The 22505-nt window shown below is 40.1% G+C and overlaps 1 protein-coding gene across 1 annotated transcript in view; it reads right to left on the bottom strand.

Moving 5' to 3' along the window:
* arid5b (AT-rich interaction domain 5B) overlaps nucleotides 1-22505 on the bottom strand; it is a 95940-nt gene that overhangs the window by 11746 nt on the left and 61689 nt on the right. Inside the window, exons 5-7 of the mRNA XM_070542486.1 lie at nucleotides 6471-6622; nucleotides 4903-5176; nucleotides 745-797 (exon numbers count right to left, since the gene is read on the bottom strand). Of these exons, the coding sequence (XP_070398587.1) occupies nucleotides 745-797; nucleotides 4903-5176; nucleotides 6471-6622 (479 nt within the window). The remainder of the gene's footprint in view (nucleotides 1-744; nucleotides 798-4902; nucleotides 5177-6470; nucleotides 6623-22505) is intronic.

Here is a 22505-nt window from a genome sequence, read left to right as displayed (position 1 = left end):
CAAAACCCAAGCTGCCACTGCGCTAACAAAGCCTCAACATGAAACGAGAAATAATCAAATGCAGATATGATGGCTTTAAAAGGATATGAGCCCCAATTATATGAGCCGTATCCTGTTTACGGTCTGATCTGGTTGTGTGTTTGGAGAGCGTTGTGTAGCTAGCTAATGAAGAAACAAGCATGTGCAACACACTTGATGACTTCACATCAAACACTCGCTGCACTTTGGAAACATGTCGCAGATGAATAGTGAATGAATAAACGTCTGCCAAGTCGAATGCCTCATACACCCTTGTTTCAGGCTCAGATTTGGTTGTGTGCGCGCACTTGCATCCAGTCCGGTGTGTGCACGCTCGTGGCTATGTGTGTGCATTTTACTCCATCTCCAACGTGGGAAAAATGAGTGATTTATCCCATTTCCTTCAGCTCTGTGCAGAACAGAGGAACATGTGTTTTCCACACTAAGGGGTTTTTAAAACAACAGCACTGTTTCTGCTAAAAGTGGCTGTGAGCGATACTTTCTTCTTGGGAAAAAAGTGACTGACCTTAAAGGGCAAAATGAGGGCAGCAAAGGAAAAGACAACAATAAAAATATGAAGGGCGGCAGATATGGGACAGCATCAGATGGTGAGATATGTTAGAAACAGAGAACAAAAGAGGATGCCCATCAGGAGTGAAACAAAGGGAGAGGGGGGACGACCATAATGTAAAAGGGGGATATATTGCCACACATGTGAATACTTACCAACTCATATCCTCCGAGTTTCTGAGCAGCTTGAAACATAGTCCAAAGGTTGACTGTGGGAGACAGAAGACAAACAAGGCAGTTAGGAACTCTGGGAAAGGGAACTAAGCTGAAACAAATGGCGTCATTTACCGTCATTACACCAGAGAAATGAATATTTTCATCCTTAAGTCAAGAAATGGAAGGAATAAAAACACAACATTTCAAAACTGATGAAGTATCTACGGAAAAGGATCAGGGCCACTGAAAACAAACAAACAAAAAAAAAAGAAAAGAAAAAGAATTCTCACTTTAATCTCAGATTTCTGACTTTTTCTTTCAGAATTCTGACTTTAACTATCTTGAGAAAAAAGTAAATTCTGAGATTAAAATCAGAAATTTTAGATTAAAGTCAGAATTCTGAGGGAAAAAGTCAGAATTGTGAGATTAAAGTCAGAATTGTGAGAATAAAGTCAGAATTGTGAGATTAAAATCAGAAATTTGAGAATAAAGTCAGAGTTCTGAAATTAAAGTCAGAATTCTGAGATCTCTGGATCTCTGAGGAAAAAAGTCAGAATTCTCTATCTTTACTTTTTTTTATTTTCAGTGGCCCTAATTCTTTTCCATAATAATCAGCAACTGCAAACTGATTTGGCTAATTCTAGAACTATTTTGCTACAAACTAATTCATTAATTAGATGCTGTCAAAAAGAAATGACAAATAAACCTTTTTTAAATTCATTCCAAGCTAAATATTTCTGCATATGCACAAGCGCCACAATGTGTTCAAATAAAGCTCTTGACAAAGGCATTCATCAGTCTCAGCTGCAGCCTGCAGGTTTGAATGGAAACCATTACAGACATCAAACACTTGGCTGTGTGCTCAAACTGCTGTTTGAACTAATGCAAATTAATTTGCATTGATTTCTCTATGCAAACTCGCCGTGACAAGCCATATCAAAATACATATTTAGTGAAACATTCGTGCTATAAATAGCAACAGAGAGGCTTCAAATGACTGTCTTGTTTTAAAAGGAAAATATTTCCCACAAAGAACCACAAGTTCATTGGGGGACTTTTTGTACCAATGGCATTTGTATTTGCTTTCTGTAACATCATTGTTTAACATTTTTATATGAAGGCCTATAAATAAGAAAAGGAGGCTTCGCCTGGGGAGAAATCCATCAAAATTCAATCTGTGCGTACACAAAGCCTTGCATTTGTCAAAATGACATTTTCCTATCTCCGCATTTGACAGCATTGATTTTTTCCTTCCCTCCTCTCTGCGACCGTCAATGCTCGGGTGGAATAACAAAGGGAGCTGGGAAGGTTTTTCTATTTGAACTGAGCACGCCGGCGCATTGTGCTCTCTGACTGTGAAAACAGAAAGATGGGTCTATTTAACTAGCTTGTTATGCATCGACTGTAATTACCACAATCGCACACGGGACTGGGAGGGGACAGAGCACAAAGGAAATGAGAGAACATGCCTTTTCTTAGATGTCTTGTCATTAGTAATTTCTTTTCTTAATTCCCCTCTGTTTGGCAGGGGCAATTATCCCTGAGATAAGGATGACAAAACAGGAACACAATGCAGCCTCAATGACACACCAATGGCATGGCAATTAGACAACAAGGCTGAAAAAGTGAGACAAATTGGAACTGATGTTCACAATCACACGCTGATGTCCAAGCGAGGGAGCGTGAGTGTCTGAAACTGCATGCACGGTTACTAAAACGGTTAATCTCGCAGATCAAGAACATTCAGAATGCACAATTTCACCGTTGATGCTTTTGTTTTTACTCCCCTGACTCCCGGTCGCAGCCTCTTTTCCCCTGCAACATTTCATCTGCATCCATACAACTTAGAAGGCAGCAGCAGCCCAGCAAAGTCAATAAGTGACAAAAATATAACCCAGTTACAGGAATAAACTGCAGCCACAGTTATTCGTCAGTTTCTATCGTTCCTTTCTTTTATGAAAGAACGAAAACACTATTTGTTGAAATGTTTGCATAAATAATATAAAAGTGTAAAAAAGGAACACATTCCATGGTTGTTGGTGGAAATAAATAAGGGCACTCAAAAAATAATCATCACTGGAAATTAAATGGAAAAACTCACATTATTTCATCAAATAATAAACTAAAAGCTGCATTTCTATCTCAGAGAAGTTAATATTAGCCGTAGAACAGAATGCAAAAACTAAAGCTGGTGTTTGTTTCTATTCTAAAGGCAAATAAACCCTCCATTCTTTATGTTTTAGACCAGCTAGCCACAAATAGGCACCTCGGCTCAAAGATGTTTAATGCAGATAAACCCTGGAGTTACAATAAATCATTAAGAGAGTGAAAAACAAGCAGACGTTGTGCTGAGCCAATCATTTTAATATTAGAGGTTACAGGATGGTTGACTGAGCTGCGCTGGTTCCCATCATTATGCTGCGATCTACAGAAACATAAACACCATCCATGTTCTGACTAATACTTATTTTGGAGGTGAATCAAATGCATGTTTTAGTGCACACAGCCAGCAAATCTAGTAAATCGTTTAACCATCTGTTGCTTTGTTACACTCGGAGAAAACTAGGGGAATAAAATAACACTCAAATGCAGCTAAACTAGCCCAATTTCACTTTCCATCACATCAAAGTGGACTCTTTGATCCCTGAATGAATCTGTTGTGAGTTTAAAAGGAGAAAATATGAAAATGGCAGCCGATTACATCTGAGGATTTGAATTAATTGTGATGTGCTTTCTTTCTTTCTTTTTTTTCTCCCCTCCTCCTCTTTACATGTGCTGATGTGTGCTCGCTGCCAAGGACGAAGTTTAAACAGCATGATTTTAACGTTTAATGAGGGTGTTTGCTTATGATGTGTCTGATTTTGAGATTCAAAGCATGCGCTGTATGTAAAACAGTTGGCACGTCGGACCTCGACTTTATTCTGGGCTCAAGCAGCAAAACCAACTAAAAGTAAAGTGTGTTGGGTGCATAATTCTCCCCCCGTCTCCCTCTCCACGTCTTCGTCTCTCCCTCTCCATCTCCAGCAACCACAAGGACCTATTTAAGCTACAGCATGTTGGCAACAGAGACGACAGGACTGTCAAAATACCGTGGTGGTGTTAGCCGAGTCAAGGAGACCACAGCTTACCTTGGTGTAATAGTTTAGATTAATGAGTTTTACAGAGCTATAAACTGTCAACGATACATTCAGCACACGTCTCCCCTCCCTCGCCCGCCTCTCGTTAATTTGCTGAAGCTGTTTCATTCTGAGCAGAACGGTTCAAGTTGACGTGAGTTCCTTCTGAAGAAGCAGTAAATCTGAAAAAGCAACCACAGATGAAAGCTCACCTTCTCGCGTGCCTTTTTCCTCAAGATCAACACTTTTCCCCTCGTTTTTACGTGAGAAAGCAGCTCTTTATGATGTTTACGTGCACGTTTCTCTGCTCGGCCCTGTGCACTTCAAGTGCAAGCTAAGCACCTGACCTATATTAGAGATCTTTCATCTGGCACAGACGTGTTTCCCATACTTGTGATGCTCTTTATACGCTGTTAAAGGGCGTTCTTGGCCTTCACAGGAAGACCTTTTGACAAGTGTGAGAAGATACTCTCCCCCACATGAAAGCTAAGTACAATGTGCTCTGACAGAAAGCCTCCTGAGTTACTCTTCTTTCCTAACTCGCTGTTTTACAGCTTAAGATTGTTATTCTTTCATTTTACCATCACCGCAGATTGACTGTGCTCTTTTCCGGTGTATTTCTTATTTTTTTTATTACACTTCTCCATTTCCTCCTCCTGAAGCTATAAAACTCAGAATAAAACACACACTTGCACCTCATTTGATCACAACATGGGGGCAGTATAGCTAACGTGCTCCACTGTACACCCCACCCTCCCATTTGAACTCATCTTCTCAAACATGTTGTTTTGTTTCTTTTCCTCCAAGTTATGAGAAGTTTTTTTTTTTTAGGTTTGTTGCATTTCTTACAGGTGCCTTTCTTTTTTCTTTAATCTCCTCTCAGCTCGCTAACCTTCCCCACCGGCAATGTTATGACCTAAATTTCTCAAAATAAACCCGGCAGAACCTACCCACACAAACTTTACCGCTGCTTCTACAGTAGAGTGCTTCTTTGTTTAAACGCTGCCAGGGAGGGAATAAGAGAATAAGTTGTGCTACTCACTCTGTTTGAAGCCGAGGAAGGGGATCCTCTCTATGGGCGTGTCTCTCTCTTTCATGTACTTGTACAGCGCTACCAAGAAGGCCTGCTCCTCCGCTCGGCTCTCTTCTGATGCTTCCTCCTCATCTTTCTTCTCCTCCTTTTTCTCGCTTCTCTCCTCCTTCTCCTTTCCCCGCTCCTTCTCCTCAGCTGAGAGTTTCTTACTGAGGCCGGCGGGCCTTTGTCTAGCTGCCGTGGTTATTTTCCCGTTGGGCACCGTTTTAAAGTTGGGTTTAACCTGCGGAGACGGGAGCATACGGAGTCAGCAGATGCGTTTGAAGGAAACCTGAAAAGCCGTAACGAGTGTGTTATTTAAATGAGGCCAGACAGCTGTGTGAGATGTGTTTGGATTTAAGCGCAAACAAACATTCTTAGCGGCCACAGAGGAGGCCTCTCATTGATTATCAATGGAGCGGCTCTTGTCATCACAGATTAGGCAAAGATAAGCTCAGCTGGAGTATTGAGGGAAAATTGCAGATATTGATTGAACTGTGCAAGGTCACAGTAAAAAAAAACAGTCATTGAAGGCCATTTATTTAAAAAAGATACCATTAGCTTAAGAGAATGACATATTTTGTTGAAAAACACAGATTTTTGCTTTTTTATTACTTATGCTCTGCTTAATTTTGGACCAGGACTCATAAAAAAATGAAACCAATAAATTCTTGATTTTAACATGAACTGTTTTTTTGTTTCTTTCCTAAAACAACAACTCAAGGTTTCAGTATTTACAAGCCAACCTTCATTTTAATGGAAAATTTAGTGAAATGAGATAAACATCTTGTTCTTTTGTGGGAATGTGTTTGGAGGAAGAGAGAGAGAGAGAGAGAGAGAGAGAGAGAGAGAGAGAGAGAGAGAGCGAGAGAGAGAGAGAGAGAGAGAGAGAGAGAGAGAGAGAGAGAGAGAGAGAGAGAGAGAGAGAGAGAGAGAGCGAGAGAGAGAGAGAGAGAGAGAGAGAGAGAGAGAGAGAGAGAGAGAGAGAGAGAGAGAGAGAGAGAGAGAGAGAGAGAGAGAGAGAGCACAGAAAGAAGAGAGCTCTGTTTCATAACAGATGTTACCAAGAATAATCGATGACTAAATGAGTCCAATAAAATAAATCAGATTGTTCTAAAACTGCTTCAGAGATAAAGAAGCAAATATTTAAATCATGTGTTACAACTTGTCCCATGTGCTCCACCAATGTCGGATTATATCACGCCTTGGTGCAACATGTGTCCTTTGTTGTCACGTTTTAGTTTTTGTGCCCTGACTGTTACGCTGCTGCTGCAGGGTGCAGCAGATTGTTTGGAAAACGGAGACGCTGCCGCCTTGTTCTGCAGCTGAAGATAAAAAACGATGACCTGGGAAGCCGTTGGTTAGCAACAGGAGCTGCAGAGCTGGAGCACAAACATTAGGCAAACATTTCAAACGCTAGACCTAACATAAGCATCATAAAATTAAACAGTTTGACCCATTTTGTTTGCTTTTCCTCGCAGCGCGACCGAGCAATCAGTAAAGTCGTATGTTTTTCTAACTAGCTTATCTAATCTCACCTTGGTTGTGGTTTTGCTCTCTGGACTTGAGGCATCCTGAGCTATTACGGCTGTTGAGCCTTGGTTTGACCCTGTTGACCCTTGACCTAGAGAGTCCCGCCTCTGAGAGATGGACAGCTTCTTCTTTCGAGGTCGCCCCTTCAGGTTGGGAGCTGAGGAGGGAGCAGAAATTCTAATAAGGCTGTATATATAACATTTTAATGCACATAATGAATAAAAACATTAGAAAAATGTTTAAAAGTTAAACAAATTCCCTGTGGGAGCGTGTTGACTGTGAGCCGAAGAGAATCGAGGCAACGACAGGAACATTTACAAGCAGGAAAAGGAATTTCACAGGCCTGCTAGTCTGTAGCTAATTATTTCTAAACTGGATTAGTGCAACATTGTGCTGAGTGGGGCTGCCAAATGACTCCAATGTGCTGGTAAACACAATCCTTCAGTTTCCTTTGAGTCGGAAAGAAAAACTACATTTGAATTCTGACAGTTTTTAGGACTACACGCATCTCCAGGACGTTGAAAGAGTCAAACAGTCAGTAAAATAATGCAAATGACAGGCTGGTTAACCTACAACCCACAAAAGGAAAGAAATATCAAACCATTCCTGCAAAGAGGAGTATTTCTTACAGACGTGACTGTTTTTGTAACCACAACATAAAAAAAAATACTTGACCTTGTTTTTTCTTATCATTCCATCATAAAACATTATTCCGCCTTAAAGACGCACCGATTAATACTGATTTCTATTTATTTTTCTACGATTAGATTCCTTGTGTCTTAGAGCCAAACACAGTTAATTAAAAACACATGAACCTGCCTGATAGGAGCTCTTTGTTTGAAAGGCTGGCAGACGTAATTGCTCAGTTCGCATTACACACACAATAAAGTATTTAAACCCTCCAAGTCCTTTGAACACCCACATTTATGTCAACCAACGATTGTAATGTAAGTTCCTGGCGAAGCGCCTTCGCCTGAACGCAACAACGCCAGCAGAGATAAGCTCCGGGGGGAGAAAAGGAAAGAAAAAGAGACAAACTTCAAATAATCCAACTTCAGTCGAGTATTTCTCACTGTCAACATTCTTCCTTTGCATCTGCAGTGGTAGCTCTATCCCATTCAAGGTTGTTTCTCTGTCAAAAGGACTCAGAGATTATTTTCGTCAGAGCAAATATTCACATCAGGAAAAAAAGTTACAAGCTGAATAGAAGTTTAAAGTCATTAAAAGGCTGAAACAACTCTGGACTCGCCGTGTTGTTATTATCACAACCGCTACGCTGTGGAAAAACAGAGCAAGGAAAATTCCAAGGACATTTGCTGTGCATTTGTCATCTGTTTGGCGCTGTAAAAACAAGTCTTCAACACTGTAATCTTCACTTAGAAAGCACCGGGTGTGTTCCTCCCTCCGACGTTTTCTCATCTCGCGGCTCGCTCTGCCTCCTTTATTTTGTAAATTACTCATTAAGCTTCACAAATCAGACAAATCTGACAGCTTAATCGTTTTCTTATGTTCATTTTTGTGAAGATACGACACACATAGGCAGAAAGAATTCGCAGGGACATTTCAAGTAACCTGAAACGATAAGATAGAACCTCAGAAAAACTAACTTGCTGCACGTCACATTCACGTAACAGAATAAAAATCAAATAATTAAAAGCACAAGCAATTAATCGAGATTTTCCTCTGAGTGAGGTCAGACTCAAGAGTGCGGTTCTATTGTTAGTCCAATCACTAACCCACCCCGACACCCTACACTCGCTTACATAACCTGCTTGTCTGTTTACATTTTTCATCGGGTCAAATACTGCTGCATAGGAAAATGGTGCAATTAGAGCAAAAATAAATAAATAAATAAATAAATAAATAAGCGCTGAATAACAGAACGAACGTAAGCTGAAGCATATTCAAACAAACCAGGCACTGAACTCGGGTTTAAAGGTGACTCATGTATTTTTGTACACAAAAGCACCAAAGTCACTGTGCAGATGCAGCAATCTGCTCTCCACATGGCAGAGTTGCAAAAGGGAGGAGTCACCAGCTTCAGAACATAAAAAAAATAATACAGTCTGCAGATTGATTTTTTTCAAATGGAAACAGACTTTTATAGTATGTAGGAAAATAAAGCTGTAACACCACAAGACAATGATTTTACAGTGCCCTGGGAGATGTGGTATTTTTACCACTCTGTGGGCATTGTGTTTTTGTCGATGTGCTAAAAAAGATCAGTTAAGCATGCGTGGTACTTCCCTCTTTGAGCTAAAAACGGTCTCCTGCAGTCACTTACCAAAAATGGATGCTGATCAAGCTTCCACTTTTTTTTTTTTTTTGCTTCCCACCGGGTTGGTCATTGCTCAGTGTGTTTCTTTCTATTTATCTGGGACACTAATACGACTTGGAGACATGCCTTGAAGTGGCCAGAAGGCTCTTGTTTGGTCCTTCACAAACCCCCAAAGGCACACTGCTCTCTCTCACACACGCGATGAGATGGCTTAATGAGGAAAAGTGGTGAATATTATGAGTTGTGTCTTGTTGTGAGGAGGTAAGATGCAGGTAAAAATACAGGTGTCATCAAAGCTCCACGAATCCCAAATGTCATGACAGCTCTGATGTCAAAAACTCTCAGCTGATAAGAGCTTTAAAACAAGGCTCTGTTTAATAATCCCCCCCCCCCCCCCCCCCCCCGAATCAATTAAGCGCAGAAGTAATGCCAGTGCGATGATGTCAACGATAATGGGAAAACTCATTAGAGACAGCTCAGGGACGGTTCTGATAGTTCTCTGCTTCGGCGGAGAAGAGCCACAGGGAACCAGACAAATGGACTGATTGACTGGGAGGCTGCTGAGGATGCAGCATCACATAAGAAGAACTCAGCTGATGGATGTCTGACGTGATAACACAAAAAATACGTTCATGTTCACTTAATGAAAACTAAAGTCGCCTGAAATGTTCCCTTTAAGTGAGCCCATGATTGTGCAGATAGTGTGTTTTTTTTTCTTTCTCATTTCGTCTGGCAAACTGAAATAAAAAGATTAGGGATCTAAAAATACTTTGATGTACTTAAGCAGATTAGCGGCCAACTCGTCCTTTCATTTGGCACTTTTGGCACAATAACACTCATGCCTGAAATAATCAGTCACAACTAAAGACAAGTGCACTTGTTTATTTATTTGGCCGCACCAACAGTGTGAATCAAAGGGTAGCAAATGAAGACGTTCATTCTTTTAACTTTGTTGTTTTAAGGTTTACTTCTGTTATAAAAAAATAAACATTAAATTTACTACTAGTATTTTTCTTCCACTGTTTAAAACTTTGATGATCCCAATACCTTTACCGGTTTTTTAGGAATAGCGCACCCAGGTCTGAGGAGCCTGGGAATAGAGCTGAAAGAGGTTGTTTGGGGGTCTGACTAGGATGGCTCATGCTGGCTTTCTGGTTACAGTCTGCTGAGAGAAGCCCCTGGGGAGGACCCAGAACTCTCTAATGCAATATTATACTTTCTCTGGCCTTGGAGCAGTGGCTGATCAAGGATTTTTCTGACTATGGGGCAATCAAAGGGCCCCAATATTTATAAAGGGGCCAAGTATTAGTCCAATCCCCGATATTGGTAAGGTATAATGGAGGTACAAATATTGGTCGGCCGATATTTGACATTTTGTATATGTCGGCCAATTTATCTCCGCAGTAAAGCCGATTTAAAGTCAGGCACATCCCCCAGCCATGTATTTATGTGTTCCTGAAATACATCTGCTTTAATAAATGTTCTAAAATTTATTTCCAACTAAAATTTACTTTTATTTACCAGTTTTGAATATTTAATACTTGGTCGGTTTGCTGATTTGTTTGATTAACTTTAGTTAGATGTCTGATTTTAACACTGAGCAGTGCACAAATTTAGGATTCAACAGCTGGTAAAATTCAGTTTTCAAAAAGTTATTTGGCTTGTGAAATTTTGTGCATTAACTAATGTCATCTAACAGGAATATAAGGTGGAAAACATCTAGATATCGGCCATGAAAATCAGCCCAAAATATCGCCAGCACAAATAGCCCATCGGCTGACCATGACCTTTTGGTATTGGCGATAGAAAAACCAATATTGGTCGACCTCTAGTTGACACATTTCACCATTCACACCATGTTGAGACACAAGTAATTTTACCTTTATGTTTATTGTACAGAGACAAAATATAAACACAGAACATTTGAGAGGGTTTAACTTTTTTGTCACAAATAGTATTAGTTTAAAGTTTGTGAGTAAAAAAAATTTAAAAACCCCACAAATCTTATTTGACTCATTAGCGCCATTAGCGTTTGGACTTGGAATTGCATTAATTCATAATCTGGTCATGGAGAAAAGGCCAGATGAGATGGGGCCCTTCAGGTACCAATCAGATTTCAGCAGGGGCCCCCTGTGACCCCACCCCTAAATGGTAAATGACCTGAATTTGTATAGCATCTTCTTAGGGTTCTACAACCCCCCAAGGCGCTTCACAACACAATCAGTCATCCACCCATTCACACACACATTCGCACGCTGGTGGAGATGAGCTACAACGTAGCTACAGCTGCCCTGGGGTGCACTGACAATGTGAGGCCTGCCGAACATTGGCGCCACTGAACCTGCAACTTTGCTTGGGAATAACCTCCAGATCTCCCAGAAGGAGCTGGAGAGTGCTATTGAGGACAGGGATGTCAGGAACTCCTTCCTGGACCTTTCCATTTGTGACATAAACTTTGACACATATTGCAAAATAAATGTTTTTACCATCAACAAAGAAAATAAACATCCTTTATTGCATCTTCTGTCTTGGAAGTTGAGAGTGAGTCCTTACATTCTTCAAAAATGATGAATGAGAAATGAGAGGTTGACCGATAATGGTTTTTCTATTGCCGATACCGATATGTAAGAGAGACATGGTCAGCCGATGGCCGATATGTACTACCGATTTTTCTGGGCTTATATCTAGATATTTTTCACCTTATTTTCATGCTAAAATATCTTTAATAACAACAGCTGATGCACAAAAATGTAAAAGCTGAATTAGTTTAAAGAAAAAAAACACACATTTCAATTAATTCTGCTACAGCGCCGAGCTGCCCGAGGATGTGCCTGGCTTTGAATCGGCTTCACTAAACATTGGCCAATGCTGATAGAAAATGATAAATATCTGCGCGATATATCTACGTCTGTGATTTATGTTTTTGCCACCAGCAGATGATACCATATCTGCCTTTATAAGCACAAGCTTCAAGGCTCACAGTTAAGTAACTGTAAAAAAGCACCCCATCTTTAGAGTATTGATATTCTTTTAAATGAAGACAAAAAACCCAGAGTTACTTTTTTTTACATGTTTGTCAAACCTGAAAAACGTTTTCTTGTGAGTCAGCTTGACAAAAATCTTTGATTTGTGAGCGCTCTCAGTCGGAGCCAATCAAAAACAGCTGATATCACATACAGGAAAATGAGGTCATATCTCTCTCAAAAACCAAACTTTGTACCTGGCTTGCAATCCAAAAACAAACTAACTAACTAACTAACTAACTAACTAACTAACTAACTAACTAACTAACTAACTAACTAACTAACTAACTAACTAACTAACTACCACTCCTATTTTAGATTCTGAAATGATCTTAGTTAAATATGCAATGAGATCAGTAAAAAAAGATATTAGGAACAATTCAGTCAAGCTCATGAGACATGTTGCATCATTTAGTTCAATAAAACGAGGATAATTAAGTAAAATACAGCGTTTACGCTAAGGTTTCTAATCTTCAGAGTAAAAGGACATCAAGGTGGAATATGCTGGCTACAACTTCAACAGTGGTTACATCAACTCGCCTTTGTGTCTATCTACAAATAATCAAATGACAAGAAAACAGATGAGATTCACTTTAAATAACAGCTGCAGATAAAATGATCAGTAAATCGTTTCCTATTTGCAAAGATGGTGTGGTGAGTCTCGAGCTAGAGACAACAAAGGACGCATTAAAGCTCCTCACTTTAAGTATTTACAGAGAGTTATAGAACAGCTGTCACTTTAGACACTTTCACACCACTTCACACAGTTTGAAACCTTCCTAAGCAAAACAGCTTGTTTTCTTATCTAAATGTTTACAATTTCTCACTAGTTTTTTTTCTTCCACAAGCAAACTGAATGCATACAAATCTGAAAAGATGCCAAACAGGAAGTGAGATGATATCTCGGCACCAGTTTTATCTGCTGACACTAAACTTGGACTCTGCACCCCTTCCTGAGATTCTAAATAAATACAGAAAAACAGATTGTCTAAAGTTGGATGCTGCAATATCAGTGCATTGGCACTTACAGCCACGCAGATGAAGTTGTCATGGCGACAGTGCCCTGCTGAACCGCTCCTCGAGTCTCCAAATTTATCTATATTTATCCACTGTTTGCCTACCAACATGCTGAAAGTAAAACATTTGAAGTAAATATTATGTGCTTTAATGCTAACAGCTTATAGCGTCACCCTGCATCGTGTTATGCTAATGTACAGGGCGATAGGAGTGTTTATCATGCCTTTTATTGGTTTTCAGAGGTCAAACCAACACTGGAGGAGATGTTGAGAAATCCTAATGACACAACCGATCTAAACCCAACAAAGCCACACGGTCCTTCTGACTGGCAGTTTAAATAAATAAAATAACCAAACTGACTCCTAAGAAGTGAAATAGCACCAGCCAAGCAAACTGCGACTGACTGATTGAATGCCCCAGGAGAAAATGTCACAACTGCGATTTCACGAAGCAAAACTCCCACTCGTGTTTGCACTCAAATTCATAATTCTACAGTTTAGCACCAACTTCCTCTCAACATAATGAGGTCCAAGTTCGAGCATCGAGGTGCAGGAGGATGAGTAAGGAGAAGCAGCGGTTGATCCACCAACATGTTTTGACATATTTTGTTGTCTTTGCTGGTTGCAAATTCACCAAAAAGATCTGACACCCACTCAGCAATTACAGCTCGCAGCCAAGGGTAACCTTCATGCTGCATGACACTTGTCTGGACGTGTCCTCTAAGAAACATGAGAATACCCCGCAACACAGAACAATTTGTAAAATTAAAATTCAGCCTCAGTGTAAATAGAAATAAGGCTGAGTCCAACAACATAAAATAAAACAATTGCATCCTGCTGATAAGACGAACCAGATTACCGGAGTTGACCTTTTCAGTAAGCAGCACAGAGATAGTGATAATGAAAAGTCCAGCTCTGGTTTAATCATAGTGAATTCTAGGAGAGGTATCTACAAAGTCAGCGTGAAGGAAAACTTCCCAGTGAGTCACTGGCGGAAGAAAGGAGGATCTTTAACCAAACAGAGTCATCACTAAAACATCCTGCAGCGACCATCCCCTCTGGAGCAACGCAGGGATGTATGCATCTGTGCAACTGAAAAGGAACACCCCCTCTCCCCTGTTTTTGTAAGTGAACCTGTACCTGTGAATAAACCAATGCACACAAAAAAAGGCCATTCAGGTCTGACATACAGGGTTACAGCAATGGAAATTTACAGCAAGTCATTAAACATAAAGCACTACAGCTGACAATATGTCCACTCAAGTAACAATAAACTCTTCAGTAACATTAAATGTCCCACAGAACATATCGAATAATAGTATTAATAATAAAAGCTCAATTAAACTAACTAAATAATGAATAATACATGATGAATGGTGATCCCAAACACCCCGTGATGCAGCTCCTCAGGCATAAACTTTAATCTGTGGAGCAGTGGAGCATTAAACGTGCGATCAGTGAAGTGATATCACACTTTTTAACTCCACTGGAGGCACAGTGAAGTGACAAGGAGAGATCCAAAGCAGCAAAAACGACAGTACCAGAGAGAATAAATGAAATATATATAATGTTTCTGAGCTGGTAGGGACAGGTGGCAATGTGTCTTCACCATATGTCCCCCCTCCCCCCCCCCCCCCCCCCCCCCAAAAAAAAAGAAAGCCCAAGAGGTTGGAGAGATTTCAACGACTGCTGCTTGAACTGCACATATCTGACCAAAGTTTCAGCAGCTTCTTGGAAACATGTTTTCCAGGCTATTTCTGAGTAAACACAACTGACAACAATGATTTATAACAACATGGAAGTCATCAGAAGGTTAAGCAGCTTCAATGACTTGATCATGAGCGTTTCTGAAGGTTACTTGCTCCTGTTCTAAGTTTGTTAAACAATTTCTTTTAATACCTCTCAACCGTTTCCATTAATTGTCCACCTGAAGTCATTCACAAATCCATTAAAATTGTTTTCCACTATTATTCAAGCAACGTTACTGAAAGGCTTTTATGATATGTTTATCATTCCTTCGCCAAGAAGAGAGTTATGGCTGAAATAAATGATGAATCATGTTTGTTTTTGAATTCTATACAACAGGAGCAGGCTGAGGAAGGACATAACTTTGATGTTTTTTGTGCAGGTATGGATTTATTTTACCTTTGGTTGGAAGGAATCAAGAGTTTCTCATTTATAAAAGTTTTGTTAGATCATTTAGACACAGGAAATGGCTTATTAATAAGAAATGTTAAGTATTATTGGTTTTAACTACAGACACCATATATGTCTCGTAAACGCCCCGTGGACTGGCGCTGGATGTTAAAGCTGCCGTAGTGGCCGGCTGCCATCTTGAATGGGGCTCCATTCGCCCCCAGTGCATTTATTTCCAGATGTTTATCCAACTAAAAAACACATTTTATTATACTTTTTCACAAAATCAGACATGTAGTATGGCATGATAGGTAAAATATAAATGTAATTACATAAAATAAATAAAAAAAAAACATAAAATCCCAACTGGTAGGCTAGAAAAGTACCATGTGACTGTTTTCAATAGTACGCTGTTTGTTGCAACCATAGGCTGTACAAAAAAGAATGGGTATAGTTGCTCATTCTGCATTAACTCCAGTAGGTTTTGGAGAGAGAGGGACCCATCCAATATGGCGGCGATGCTGATACGTTCTCCAGCACCCATCAAAGTTGACTTCTTCATGTCTATGGTCTTATCCCCCCAAAATTCAGAAAGCTATCCTTTTCTTTTACTCTTCTAAAGTGACAATGTGTAGTTTTAACATGAATCTCTGGAAATATATATTGAAAATGAATTACAAGATTCCCGGTTGTTGGCGGCTTTGTAACATATATATAACCATAAAAAATTGGGTCGAAAATACATGGGAGTGAGTCTAAAGCCTGATTCATGCTTCTCCGTCTGCATCACTGCGGAGACACGCAGCGTCCTTGCGGGCCTGCCGGAGTCGAGCTCTCTTTTCTAAACATCCGTCAGTCGAGATGGACAACGCAAGCTTGTGATTGGTCAGGACGCCGCTGTTGTCTACAGCGCCGCCAGTGTGCCCTCAAAAACATAAAGAGAGCCGAGGATAACAAGCGGCAGACACGGCGCAGCTTGAAGTATACCTCGCGAAAAAACTCTAAAATATGAACGTTTAGTTCCCCAGTGACTGGAGGAGTGAAAAGATGCGCAGCAAGCGTTTTATTTGTGGACGGAAATGACAGGAAACGTGGGTTTAGAGGTGGGGAGCGCATGAAGAGGTGGAGGAGAATGAGAAACAAATTTGTCCGTGTTAAAAAGTCTCTTACATACAAAAAAAAACACAATATAAACACACTATCTTGGACTGATACATGACAGGATGCCACAGAACAGTGCTTCGCCCTCTGTTGTCCTGGCGGGGAATTGCTTTGCAACATTCCTCGTGAGACGGAGAAGCATGAGAGCAAAACGCTTCCGTCAATCCGTGCATGTCTGTCCCTTGCGGAGCTGACGGAGAAGCATGAATCAGGCTTAAGCCTCTGGGCGACGCCATATGAGATGTCATGCTTCTGTCTACGGAAGCCAGTGAGGACAAAAAGTATTTACTGATATGTAACAACAATTTGTTACAAAATTGTTAGCATTAATAAACGTTTTAATTAATAAACATTGACCTCTTCGCTTGTTCTCAGTGATGAAAGGGGGTCTGATGTATTTGTCATTTAGCTGGAGGTTGTGCTCCCAGAGATATTTGACCCTAATGGCTATCCATTGGTAAGGTCTTACTTTAACACCAAAAAATCCTGCTTGCTTGCAGTGATTTATACATGTACTGCCCCCTATCGCCAGGGAAAATACACATTGTCACTTTAAAGTAGAAGTATGTAGTTTCCTGGTGCTAGGGGGCAGTATGTGCATACATTTCAGGGTAGTTTTACAGCAGTAGCTCAGGAGGTTGAGCAGTTGTCCAGTAATCGAAAGGCTGCAGGTTCGATTCCTGCTCCCGCCACAGAATGATGCTGCTGCATCCTTGGGCTTACTGCCTAAAGGCTTTTGAAAGTGGTAGCATAACCTTGGTAAGTCGTACATCCAGCCAGTCATCTAGTGTGACGTCATCGACAGGTGCAGGACCCCGAACCAGCCAGAAGGAAACATGGCGTTTGATATGGCATCCCTCAAAGATGTTTGACCTGCACCCTATGTACTTTAGACCCAATTTTATGGCTATGTTTTACAAAGTCGCCAATATTTTTCAACAACTGGGAAACCTTTTACTCATTTTCAGCGTTTTGATGGATATTTCCAGAGATTAAAGGTAAAAACAACAAACTGTTTATTTAACGCTGCAATGCATTAAATCTGATTTCCTAATCTACCTCTGTAACAGGATTAGCTCTTTCCACAAAACCTGCAGTCTCAACAATTAACATGTTTTATCTGGTGGTTGATCTAAATGCTGCAGGCGCCAATTTAATGTATTTTTATTATTGCTTTGTTGTTTTATAATAGAAAATGAATTTCTTACCATATGAACATTAGTCAAAACAATAGTTCAGTCTTTGAAATCTGAATTTTCTGAATATTATTTGCTTTTGTCAGCCAAGAAAATACATTTTTTATGTTAGATTTGTGAAATTTCTAATAAATAAGTAAAAAAAAAGCCTTTTATACATATCTGTGTGCTAGAATCGATCAGTGCCATTATGCACATGTATCTATTTTTAAATCTCTCGCTTCCCACCGACCTACCTACTGTATATCTCATTCATCTTTTCCATTTCCATGTAAACTGTAGCGACGTGTTAATACATGTCTTTTTTTAAATGCTCACAATTCCATTGTTCCTTTTCTCCAGGCGGATTCCAGCTAAGATTCATTTAAGACAAACTGACAGCTCATAACACAACAAAAACCGTCAGACTTCAAGCTTCTCTATCACTCCAGTCATCAAACATTACGCAACGTGCCCACAGAGAGAGAGTGGGCGGACACAGTACATGGTTTTATCATTATTTATTATCATTATTAATCATCAAGTCCTCCATAGCTCCAAAGATGATACAAGTGTTAATTGTTATTACATAAATATACAGATGAAGATGGACTGAAACTGAAAAACAATTCAGCCACATTCACTCAGCCTCACGTGGAATTTCACATCAATGATACTGACATATTTATTTTCGCCCATGAATGCAACTGCAACATAAGAACATATTTTCATGCCTCAGTGCCCGGCAGCTATTCTGGATTTAATGAAAGCATTTGGCTGCTTCTTGGGTCTCATAATGAGTACTAGTTATTCCACAAACTTATTCCAGTTATTCCAGCTTTCAACGAGTACAAATGAAAATGTTTTTCTCCGACGTTTAGAGTTTGATGAAAGCGCCTGAACGTTTCTGTTTTGGGAACTTGATGTTGTTTTTTTTGACCACTGACAAAGAAAATCACTGTAGTACAAGCCTGCTGGAACACGTGCCTGAGTAAAAGGCAGTGATTAGCCAAGCTTGTTTCTAAAAGAGGCCTAACAACAATCCCCCCGAGGTGCAGCCGACTCATCCACAGGTCCTCAAAAGCTTCTTGTAAACAGGTCTTTCTTTCTAACAGCACAGCCCCCCGACTGACTCGGCTCCTGCCTTTAAAAAAGCAAGCTTACCCCAATTACATGCACAGAAAAAAAATAACCTGTTGCGTTGTTCTCTCATTTATATAAAGGTATACACTGAGTCGTTTGTAAGCCAGGGCAGCTAGAGTGAATGAAACTAGTTTTTGCTGATCTCTGAATAGAAAAATTGCATATAAAAGTGCACAACCTGTTCTTTGGGAGAAAGTGGAAAAAGCTGAAAACACAAAACTGACATATTTTGACCTTATAAAATTGTTAGAGGATAATGGAAAAACAGCAGCCTTTGCCTGAATCCAGCAGAGCGGAGGAAACATTAGCATTCAATCTGAGTCTGATTTACTGAAGTCTGTCAAAATTTGACTCTAATATTTTAAACAGTAAAGTTTGCCAAATAGCTGCCACATTGTCTCATTGCTGTTTAAATATAAACTGGAGTTGTCATTAAAGGGGGACTAGGCAGTTTTGGCTTGCTTTTAGCACCCCCTTGTGTCTGTTTGTGGAACAGAAACCAAAACATATCTCCTCGCTGTGATTTCGTCTTTTTAACACCTTAATCTAACAGCTGAAATGTCTCCTCAGCCTTATTTAGTGTCTACAGGAGTCATTCATAACTGAATTAAACAAAGTATCTGTGTTCCTGATCTAAAACATGCAGGAAACGCGCTGGAACCAAACTGCAGCGCCAGGTATGTCAGCTCCATTTTTTTCAACAGAGCAGCCCGCCACTTTGAACTTTCATTAACCTAAAGGATCATTTTAGCTACATGATGGCTCAACAAAATTATTTAAAAATATGAAAAAGTTGCAAAGGATTAAACGTGTTCCCTTTAATATGTTAAAAAATAACACAAAAGTATTCAGTTTGCAGCTTGAAAAGGACATTTTTCTTTGGAACTTTCTTCTAAAGAACACACCCCTATCATTTTTCTTTTGATTATCCAACCATGCAAGGACATTTCTGGAAAACAGCAATCTTTTAATGCAATCAGCACCACAAACCAAATTCCATTAACCTCCGTCATAATGAGGCGGAGGCAGTCCCCCTTGAACAAATCAAACCAGAAATATCTAAAGTGTTTGGAGCCACTAGAGGCAGAAAAATAAATATATTATATTATATTATATTATATTATATTATATTTTTTTCTTCCTTTAATCAAATCTCTAATGTGCACATACGCATGTTTTCACCATGAATGCATGGATATGAGATTTATGGGTTTTCTGACTCTCACCAGATCCCTTCTCCTCGCTGTAAAAAATCTGACACCTTGTTCCAGTCTATTTCCCAAGTCTATCATTTCCTGTACAAATGCTGCACTATATAGGCTGCAGTCTGTTTTTATTTCCCTCAAAGACGATTCCCTTAAGCTGGCTGACTGACAGCAGAGTGTGGATGCATCATTATCTCCTTCACAGAGCCTGTCTGTTGCCGTAGCCTGTGGCAGACCTCAATCACGCGCTATTAGAAGTGACTTCGGTTTCCACAGAGTGTCGCGCTGTCGCCTGCTGCAGGTGCACAGCGCATTTTGTTAACCAACAACGGGTTGCAGGTCAACAAGCCGATCCAGGTCTGCAAACTTCTAAAGGTGGATCCTCAAGGCTAATAAATTCATTGGACTTAGCTTGCAGTTTCTAAGGCAAAACAGATGCGGGAGAATGGCGTTCATCCAGAGAGCAGAGGTCACTGAGGCTGTTAGTTTGAACACAATAAAACTCCCGGCAGGTAGGATTTCAAACCTGCAAGCTGAAGCTGTCGGGTTAAACAAAACAATTTGTGATTTTATCACCTAAACTCCTCGCATAATGTTGCAGTTTAAGCTTAAAGGAATATTGATTCACTGCAGTTTTTAGTTGGAGTTAATTTGAAGATTGGAATGCCGCTCAGGTGTGGAGTTTTAGTCCGAGGTTGCGGCACACACAAGTAATTAGATCCACCATTGAGGGCCTATATGCTAATACCTGGGCTGACAGTGCACAGTAGATAAATCATGCTTATAGATTGATGTCTTCCTCTGTGGCCCCTGTGAATATAACAAGATTGTCTCCAACAGCATCTAAATGTGGGCTTTATGCAAGCAAACACACTTTGTAATAAAACCCAGCTCACATGGATGAGGGAGGAATTGTCTCAGTTGACATTTTCAACTGCCGCCCACCACAGCGACTGTTATCAGGTGTTTATACTCAAATATGTTACCCTGCTGTACAAAATACTCTTTTTGTGTGCTAATCCGGATGATTTGTCAAATTCAAATTCAGCAACACTTATGAAGAACTCATCCATTCAGAGTGAAATCAATTCTTTCACCCCGTCTCACTCCTTTGCCTACTTTTACATTTCTCCCACTCGTCTGCTTCTATCTATTTTTCTTCCCCTTCTGCATGTAAGCGGCAGCAAATGTAATTACAAAAAGGTGGAGTTGGGAGGGTGTGGGTGCATGAGTGTGTGTGTATAAGAGAGGGGGGGTGTTGATTGCTGTGCGTGCACAACAAAACGCAACATTAAAAAGCTATTATCAGAAAAGGGAACATTTTGGCAGATATATGACTGAGGGCAGCTCCCGCCATATGTTTGTGGAGACGGGGACAACAAGTCAGGTAGTAATTATCAATCATCATCAGGAGAAACCGTCAAAGCGCTCGGCCGCAGCACGCTCTGACTGGCGTTGCCATGGAGACAAGCCCACATAGCTGCAAAACGATGTGTGTTTACCAGGACATTAAAAATACTCTCTCATATTTTTATTTAGCACTTACCAAATCAAGTAAATCGTTCTTGTGCGTGCATGTGAGTGAGTGTGTGTGTGTATGTGCGCACGTGAGTGTGTGTTGATTTTTCTGATAAGACATACTAGCAAAAGGAGGGAAATAAATAGGATAATTTCAGCTGAGGTTATGGTTTTGGGCTTGATTCGGATTTCCTTTTGCCTTCAGTTTCTGGCGTGTTAGCGGCTACAATTAGCAGCCTGATATGTAGATGGAATACTTTCACAACCACGGTAATATAACAAGATAAATATGTCTATGTGTGCCCATACATAATGCATTTGCCAGTAATGAGCTCATTTCTGTGACTATACTGTTGCTGTACACAGACCCTCCATTCAGACTGTCCCTGCCGATATTCCTCTGCCAAGTAAAAGAGGATGTTCTCCCAAACCATCATGACTTTGTCAGTTTCAGTTTTGCATATTCTCTTTCTCTTTTTGCATAACCTGCTCTGTTTCCCTTTTTGCATACACCACATGCATTTAAATCAATTGTCTCGGCTTGCCTTAAAGGCGATTCGCTTTCAGAAACAGCGAGTAACAGTAAGAGGCGTTTTTTATTTTTATTTTTTTTACCGAATCAGGAATGTCTCTGGAACGCCTCCAAATGTTTCTGCTGATAATGGTGCTTTCAGATAACAATCAATTTCCACGTGACCTCAATCCATCACCCTTCCAGGATTATTTTCACTTAAAATAATTTCTGAAAGTGAAATACTTACAGTGAGCTTTTAAACATTGAAAACAATTTAGGGGAAAGCTGTACTCTGATACGTATGTGTAATAGAAATTTTCATGCTATATTAGGGCAGACATTCAAAAAAAAAAAGGGGGTGGTGTTCTTAATTCGTTATTTGTGCACTGTAGTGCATGCTGCCCCAGGGGAGAAGCAACATTAGTCTTTCATCAGATCAAATGAAGCAGAGCTGTGTCGTTCCAGGAAGAGCCAATTAAACAGTTCAAAGAAGTTTATTACTGCGATGGATTATGAAATCATTCTCATCGGATTCATCGGGGTGTGTGTTTCTTCTGGGGTGTGAATGTGTGTACTTTAGCACTACGCAAACTCTTAAAGGCTGTCCGCTAAAGCTCTCCATTTGCAAGGTAAACAGAAAATTATGTTAGTTTGTTACATGAAGATTTTACAAGCTCATTTATTCCCTGAGATATAGTTTTTCTTAATTTTCTTTCTGATTCCTATTTTCCTTTGTTCTATCCACCTCATGTGATCGCCTCATGATGGGAGTGTTGCTTCCTGTTAAGCACTTATGAACACACATCACATTTGAGACGTGGTTTTAATCTTAACCCAGCTACTTTGAGGAATGCGACGACCTCTGACCCTG

This window comes from Nothobranchius furzeri, chromosome 12 (genome assembly GCF_043380555.1).
Source record: "Nothobranchius furzeri strain GRZ-AD chromosome 12, NfurGRZ-RIMD1, whole genome shotgun sequence".
Lineage (NCBI taxonomy): Eukaryota > Metazoa > Chordata > Actinopteri > Cyprinodontiformes > Nothobranchiidae > Nothobranchius > Nothobranchius furzeri.
This window is presented reverse-complemented; position numbering and strand designations above follow the sequence as displayed.